General features: G+C 59.9%; 1 protein-coding gene across 1 annotated transcript in view; it reads right to left on the reverse strand.

The window, feature by feature from the left end:
* CAPN15 (calpain 15) overlaps nucleotides 1-8048 on the reverse strand; it is a 56360-nt gene that overhangs the window by 43436 nt on the left and 4876 nt on the right. The window contains exons 2-10 of the mRNA XM_009891548.1: nucleotides 6739-6947; nucleotides 6332-6515; nucleotides 3846-4069; nucleotides 2668-2793; nucleotides 1763-1915; nucleotides 1261-1422; nucleotides 725-954; nucleotides 375-535; nucleotides 6-103 (exon numbers count right to left, since the gene is read on the reverse strand). Coding sequence (XP_009889850.1) covers nucleotides 6-103; nucleotides 375-535; nucleotides 725-954; nucleotides 1261-1422; nucleotides 1763-1915; nucleotides 2668-2793; nucleotides 3846-4069; nucleotides 6332-6515; nucleotides 6739-6947 — 1547 coding nt within the window. The remainder of the gene's footprint in view (nucleotides 1-5; nucleotides 104-374; nucleotides 536-724; nucleotides 955-1260; nucleotides 1423-1762; nucleotides 1916-2667; nucleotides 2794-3845; nucleotides 4070-6331; nucleotides 6516-6738; nucleotides 6948-8048) is intronic.

Genomic DNA, 8048 nt, shown 5'->3' on the forward strand with positions numbered 1-8048 from the left:
CGCACTGGACGTGTAGGTAGGATTTAGGGTGCCGGTTCTCCACCACCACGATGAGTCCCGCCCAACCGTGCGTCAAGTAGTAGCAGGTCATCCCCTCGCGGCCCTGCGGCAAACAGCACGGTGAGGGGCGCGAAGCCCACCCCACGCACCCCGGCCACCGCATCACAGCCCACGGACCAGCATCTTCCAGCTCTACCCATCTGCTGGGGGACCCCAGGGAGCAAAGGGGGTGGGTGTCCGTGGGGTAGGAGGGGAGGAGGTGGCAGCCAGCGGCGGCACAGCCCTGCCTGATTCGTGCTGGACTGAGGAGGCGGCAGAGGCAGGGTCCAGCCCGGCAGCATCACCCCTGCCCCGTGCCACCCACTCGCACCCACCTCATGGCGCTCGCCTTTGTTCTCGGTCAGCAGGATGATGGCGTCCGCCAAGGTGGTGGGCTGCGCCTCCACCTGCTCCACCATCACCAGGCGGGAGCTGTAGATGGCCAGGATATAGCTGGAATAATCGGTGGCCGGGCGGCTGCTGGTGGGACTGGATGCTGCGGAGACACACGGAGGAAGGGAAGGGATCGGTGAGAATGTCACCGAGCTCACAACCCCCAGGAGCGGGGTGCCACTGGGTTGCTGCACATACAGGCAAGGTCCCCACGGTGAAGATGAAGGACTTTGCCACCTCTGCCACCCCTAAGGTCCCCCCCAGTGCCACCGTGGGGAGGGCAGCCCCTTACCCTGGGTGGTGGCGGGACCCGCCAGGGCAGTGCTCCAGTGGTTGAAGGCACAGCACACGACGGCGTACTCGCCCGGCTCCAGCATGACGTCGCAGTTGACGAACTTCTTGACAGCTCGTTTGCTGTGAGCCATCAGCCGGCCCAGGCTCAGCTTGTTCCCGCTGGTGAAGGTGGCCCGGAAAACCATGATGCACAGGTCCAGCAAGTGGCTGTCCACCGTGTCCGACCGCCTGCGTGGGGAGAGGGGGGAAGGGTCACACATCACCCGAGCGCTGCCCCACAGAGCGTGTGGAGACCACGGGCAGGATGACAGATCCAGAGGAAGAGTCCTCCCACTGCCCCAAGTAACCAGCGCGTGTTCAGGGTTTGGGTTTCGGCTAAAGCAGGAGCAGACCCTGAGAACTGGAGAAATGGCAATGGGGGCGCATCCCTGAGCTCTGCCGCCCCGCGGGATGGGACGGGGTGAGAGGGCGACGTGTTTGGGATTTCTCCTGGGTCCGGGTGACAGCCTGCAGTCCGTGCGATGCCCAGCTCACCTGCTGCCCTCCTGGAAGAGGGCGAACTCCAGGGCAGCACGCTCCAACACCGTCAGCGATGTCACCGTCACCGGTCCGTTGGCCTTGTTGGGGAACATGCCCTGCACGCGCACCTCGTGCCAATCCGAATGGAGCTTGCAGATATCCACGGAGTCAAAATACCTGTGGGGAAGGCAGGCTCAGCCCTGGCGGGGTCCTCCGCGGGTGCACTGCTCTGCCCGCACGCCCCAGCACGCTGCAGCTCACGCAGCCGGGAGCAGCGGGCACCGGCAGGGCACCCGCGCCCCCCCGGGGATGCCCGGCCCTGCCTGTCCCATCTTGAGCCCGGCCAGGTTGGATGGAGCTTTGAGTAACCCCATCACCTGGCAGGGGGGCTGGAACTAGATGATCTTTAAGGTCCCTTCCAACCCAAACCATTCTATCATTCTCTGACCCCCATGTCCCCCATGTCCCCTGCCTGGCTTCCCGCCCCACAGCCTCTGCCTCCTGGGCGCTACCGTACTTAATGAAATCGCTGTACTCCATCCAGAAGACGCCCTCGCTGCTGCCGTGGGGCATCAGGTCGTGACGCAAGGGAGCCGGCCAGTGCGGCCACTCATCCGACCAGCTGCCGTTCCAGGAGAAGCGGCCCCAAGGGTTTCGGAGCCGCAGTAACCTGGGGGAAGGGGGAAAAACAACGTCAGAGGTCCAGAAGGAAGGAGAGCACAAGGAAGACTACCTCTGAGATACTCTCCTGGCTCTGCGGCCCCAGCCAACCCCCCACAGAGGGGGCCACACCACTTCTGCCCCTGCCTTTCAAAGCCCTCACAGCATCCCAGACCTAATTTGCCACCCCCCACCGCAGCCCCAGCTGCCCACCTCCTGCAGCTCTGGACCTGCTGCAGCTCCCTCTGCCCTTCCCTGCCCAAAGGGCCTCCAGCCGGGAGCTGCGGGGAAGGAGCTCCCCGGGGAAGGAGCTGCCGAGCGTGTCCCTGGAGCCGCCCAAGCCCAGGAGTGGCGTGGATGAAATTGGAGCTTCATAGAGCACCCCAGGCTGTCGGGGGCGGCTTTTCTATCCCCCCACCCTCCAAAGGTGAGGAGGATGCCCTAATCGCCTCACTGAGTTGAAAGAGCTCAACTCAATCCTCTGCATCTCGCGAGAAGATGAGGTGAACCATTCTGCACCACAGCACATCCTGGAGTGGAGCAGCCCTGGACATGGAGCCAGCGCCCCGCAAGGATGGCTGATATGACAACAGCATCTATGTGTTCTCCATCCCATCCTGGGATGGAGACGCAGCCCTTGCTGGCCACGAGGATGGGACACCAAAGAGTCCCCGAGATCCTGTCCAGCATGCAGTCAATAATCTGTCCCCAGGGTTGGCAGGAACATCTGCTGTACCACGCCAGCCTCCACCCCAAACTCACCTGAAGCCTTGGACATCCCGCACGTCCAGGATGGAGTAGGCGTGCCGTGGACGCAGACCCATACTCTCGTAGGCCACATCGTCCACTTTCATGTTGCCTCCTCCACAGGACGCTCCCATGAGGAACCTGCATGGGGGACAGCAAAACCCTCGGTGTCCTGCCAGATCCTATATGGTGGGGAAACTCATCCCTACCGCTCGAGGCACGGGATGGACTCCCCTCCCAGGACATTCCTGGATATTCCCTCTCTGCAATCACACCGTAAACCTCCCCGGAGCAGTGCCGTGGCCCCACCAGGCGGCGCTTTGCCTGGGCAGCAGTGAGCTCCCTCCGCGGACTCGCGTGCTCCCTCCAGCCCAGGCTCGGTGGTGAGCTTCTTCACCCGCAGGGCTGAAAGCTCTGTCCACGCACAGCGGAGCTTTGCCCAAACCTCACCCGTTTTTTGCCAGGCCTGGCCGTCCTGCCCATCTCTGGTGGCTAACAGGGCTAAGCCACGTGGAAAGCCACTTCGCTGGCAGCCGGCCCACTCTGCAGGGGCGAGGACAGGCTATTTGGGGCGGGAGGTCTCCACCGGCCAGGTTTGGGGAGAGGAGACCATGTGCTGGGAGCTATCAGCCTCCCACGTGGCCCCGAATCACAGGCTGGCAGGCTCAACCCTGCCTTCAGCCATCAAAAAATCACTCTGCTTTCCACTGCGCAGAGCCCGGGAACCTAACTGCCCTCCTGCTCCTCCTAGTGATGACCAAGAGGAGTTTGCTTTTGCTCTGTCTTCTATAGACTGCCTATAGTCATGCTCAGGCACGGCCAGCGAAGACGTCATGTGTATGTGGGCGATACGTGCAGGGTCAAGCACTTAACACCACAAAAAAACCCCAAAGCAAAGCAAGCGGGCTGGATGCCAACCACTTCAAAACTCCCGCGGACAGCAGTAAACGTGCACGGGGAAGTTCACCCAGGATTTTTAATTCTATATGAAAATTAGGCACAGGAGAAAATTTCTTAGAGCTTAGAGGGGCAACGCTCCGCATGAATGCCAAGGGTGGGGATCTCCACCTTTGGTACTGCACTAACCCCGTTCCTTTCAGCCTCTACAAACGAGAGTGGCCCCCTTTGTCCCCGTCCCTCCCCTTCTCCGAGCGTCCATGCTCCTGCCACGGCGCCCTCCTGCCTCGTCTTACCCAGCCTCCTTAGAACTCAGCATTTTGGCCCAGATGAGGTCAGTGTCAATGGGCTCCTCGCGAGGGTTAGTGGAGCTGACCTGCAGCATCAGGCTCTCGCAGGGGGCACCCGTTAGTGTAGCCAGGCCTTCGATAGCACGCCCCGCCTGGAGGGCAAAGTACGAACCATGAAGCTTGGCCAGCGCCTTCTCAATGAGGGCGACCCACAGCTGCTTCCTCTGGGCCTGCGGAAAGAGGGAGAAACACGTTACGAGCCGCCCCGGGCAGGAGATGAGAAAGCAAAGGCAACGTGCGCGGGCAAGGCAAAGCCCCGCTCCCCCAGCCCTGCTGCCAGCGGAGACGGAGAGGCAGAAGCGGCAAGGCCAAGCCACCAGGAGCTTGTCCGCATGAGGCCAAGGGTGATCCCGTTTGCCGCCCACTCGGCGTTTTGTTTGCACAGTTTAATTTTCCTTGGGAAAACGTCCTGGAGTGAACACCCAAGAGGGTCGGGTGCCGACAGAGCTGCACCCCGGGGTGCCCTGGGGTGCCCAGGTGTCCACTTTGCAAGCTAACAGTCCTTTCCTTCTGCTTCAACCTGGATTTAAAAAGGTTTAATAATGGAAGAGGGTATCGAGCACAGCTGGAACAGCTGCCTTTCACTAGCACACCATTGCAAACCAAAACCAACACACCTTCGGCAGAGGAGGCTGCCTAAAGCCCGCACAGCTGTGGGACCGATTAGATTTCACCCATGGAACAGAGACGCCGTTTCGAGGAAAAACTCCAAAACCTGCCAGGGAGATGTGCAAAGTCCTCTGCTCCAGCACAGGGACAGTGGCGAGATGTAATTATAAGAGGCCAAGTTTTGCAGGGCAGGGAAAGCTCTCCCCCTGGAGTCGTTTCACTCGGGTGCCAGGTTGTCGCTCTCGGCATCGCGAGGCCAGTTGCGGCTTCAGAGAGAAATGCCGAAGCTGCATTAACGCACCCGGCGGTTGGCGAAGCCTCCGTCGGCCACGGCGATACGGGCTCAGGGCACAGCCTTCACCGCTACGGCTCCTCGGCGTGCCGCAGGGCGCAGTCACCAGCCGCGCTTCGCTCCTGGGCATTGACACCTCCGCTCGTGCCCCTGCCTGCAGCGAGGACACCAGGAGGAGGGCGTGCGAGGACAGAAAGTAAGGTGACATTTGCTGGCCTCTGGGTCCCCAGTAAATCGGGCTTAGTGCCCGGTGCTTGGAGGAAAAGCACTGGTGCAGGGGAAAAGCACTGGTACACCGTGACTGTGCGCGACTCACAGGTGGCAGCCAAGAGCTGGGAGAGGAAAGGAGGGCAGCGAAGATTTCTTCCCGAAGGATAAAGAAAGCTTACAACCGCTTTTCACTGGTTTTTGAGTCCCTCACTCAACACAATCCACGTTGTTTATTTCTGCCTGAGCCGCAGCCAGCGAGCGCCGGTAAGAGCCTGGTTTTCCTTTCTTTTTAAAAACTCTGTTTTTCCATTTTTAGTCCCCACATTCGGCTCACGCAGCTAAACACTCAGCAGAAAATTCTCAGCACGATTCAGATGCCCCTGGAAACAAAGGCAAGGCAAGCCCAGCCCACGTGAAAAACTTCAATCTCCCCCCCACAAAAAAAGCAGACTTGAAATTTTAAGAGAGGAAAGATGGATGGAAAAGCACAAAAAAAAAACCAGGCGGGCAAATCTTATGCTGAAAATGATGTGTCTGACTGGATCCTCTTCATCTACGCACGATGCGGTTTGGGGCCGCGAGTGCTTTAAAACAGAGGATTGGGATTTGTAGAACAAAATCCAACGCAACAGTCCCGGGTCCCTGTCTCCTCCTGACAGTAGCACTTTGTTTTGTTTGGCAGATTTTGCCGCCCGAGTTTCAATAAAGACGTTCTCAGTCTCCTTCATGGCCACGATCCCAGCAAGCGCCCCAGGGCAGGGCATAACGCGCAGTGACGTCCCGAAGCGGCCGAGGGAGCTTCGTTAATCCTAACAGATGCCACCCGAGTGTGCTCAGAGCAACCGGGCACTGGCTCGAAACAGGCTGATTTGTGGCGCGGTCCCCTCCTTCTCCACAGTCCCTCCCTGGCAGAGCCAAGCTGCCAGACCTCCCCGCAGAGGAAAGCAGCAGCTTTCCCTCAGCCCCTCGCAGGGCAAAACACACGGGTTAAAATCTTTTCCTTTTGCTGTGAAGAATAAGGATGGCTTCTCCGGCAACGGAACTGGCTGCGGTGCGGGGAGGGGTGAGAGGAAAAACAACTGCAAATAAAATTTCTCCGTCGCAGCCTGGTAAATGCCTAAATAGATTTGGCCTCAAAGGGCTCAGCCGTCCTGAAAGTGCAGCAAAAAGCAGGGTCCTGAGCTGCGAACCACAGCAGTGCGTCTTCCCACCGCCTCCATCAGTCCCCTCTGCTGGGAGAGCCGGGGATGAGCCTCCCCCTGCCCCTGGAGCACTGCCCACCCTCTCCCCGCACCCCTCTCCCCCCACCAGCACCGCTGACCTGCGAGAAGAGGAGGTATCCCCACTCACCGCACGGCAGCATGTCATCCACCAGCACCGTGGTCCACGTGCCGTCCTTACACAGCCGCACCTGGTAGGCGCCCTCGGGGCACAGCGTCCTCGTGATCATCACCTTCTCCACCAGCTCCGGCCGCTCGGCCAGCACGGCCAGGGCGCTCAGGAACCTGCCGGAGGGACGGGACGGGATGCAGGATGGTCTCAGCGATGCCCGGGCAGGCAGGACTGCCCGGCCGTGCAGCGCAGGGACTGCAGTCCGCAGCCGCGCGGGAAGGGGTGAGGCAGAGGATGGGGTTTGAGTAGGGCTGAGGGGTCTGATCCAGAGCTGGATGAAGCAGGAGAAGAGGAAGAAGGGGTAGGAGGGTGTCAGCCTGGCTCGTTCCCCCTTACCAGCAGTTTCCCAGCAGTCCCTGCAGGATATCCGAGGGCCTGGGTGTCCGAAACACCGACCACTTCACCGATCGGTCCTTGAAGATGCTACAGTTGATTTCGTGGGGTCGCAGCCACTGTTTCACCCTCTGCTGCACGCTGTCGCCTTCCGGGAATCCCACCGACTTGGGCCCAGGGTGGAAACTGTCATCTACAAAATTGACTTTGTTCTGCGAGAGCGAAAGGCAAGGAGAGCATCAGTGTGCAGCTGTGCGGCACACGGCTCTCCCGGGGGCCTCCTGGGATGGGGCTGGCCGGGAACGCCTCCCACTGCACCCCCCAGGAGCCGGAGCGGAGCCCCCAGCCCTCCTGCCTGGCCCGGGCAGCCCCTTGCGATGCCGTGCCGGGGAGCAGGTTTGGGGCTGGATATCGGCTGACAGCGGCACAGATGCGTTTTGCAAGTCAGGTCCAGCGTTCAGCCCCGCCAGGAGCCGGCTCACCTCTCCGGGCTGCAACTCAAATCTGCCTTTTTCCGTTTCACAGGAACATCCCTGGCCAGGGACCGTCTCGCGGCTTGTGCCGGTGCTAAAAGCTGGCCCGTGGGGGACCTTGGCCGCTTCTAGAAGTGGCAAAGCACGCGAGTGGCAAGCCTGCGAGGAGCCACCTGGCAAGTAAACGCTCCTCAAACCCAAGCCCTGTGCTAAGGGCTGAGCTGCCACCGCTCCGGAGGTGACACGCTGGGCTTGGCGGTGCCGTGCCACCCCCGAGGCAGAGCCAAGGAGGATGTTAGGGGCAGGTTTCACAATTGGATTCAGGCAAACCACAAACAGGCAAGCAATTCCGGAGTGAGGGTATCCCACGTCCGAGCCCACCTGCAATAGCTGCTGCGGATTAAATAAAATAGGATGGACTGAAGGGCAGATAATCCCATCGGTATTAGGCACCGAGGCAGGATGGAAGCACAGAACTTCACCAAGTGGAGAAGGGCAGCTTTTTCGGATGGTTTAACATAGGGTGAAATAAGAACTGGGCTTTCGTTGTTACTGTTAATTAGATGAAATTAAATTATTTCGGCAAAAGCCAGCTCTAATTTAAACGAGCTTTTACGCACACCAAACTAGTAGTTGCCCTTCCTCTTTTGTTGCAATCCTACATGACCGCTTCCTACGTGGTGCCTCGATTAGCACTTCCAGCTTCTCTTTTGCAGAAAGGTGTTTGTCAGCTAATAGATGTCCCTGTTCAAATACCAGTGGGGGCCAAAAGGGACACGTCCCAGGGCTTGCTGGCTTTCTCAAGGGGAGCGTCTGCTCCCTGCAGCTGACAACCTGCAG

This window comes from Charadrius vociferus, unplaced genomic scaffold, assembly GCF_000708025.1.
Source record: "Charadrius vociferus isolate BGI_N301 unplaced genomic scaffold, ASM70802v2 scaffold619, whole genome shotgun sequence".
Lineage (NCBI taxonomy): Eukaryota > Metazoa > Chordata > Aves > Charadriiformes > Charadriidae > Charadrius > Charadrius vociferus.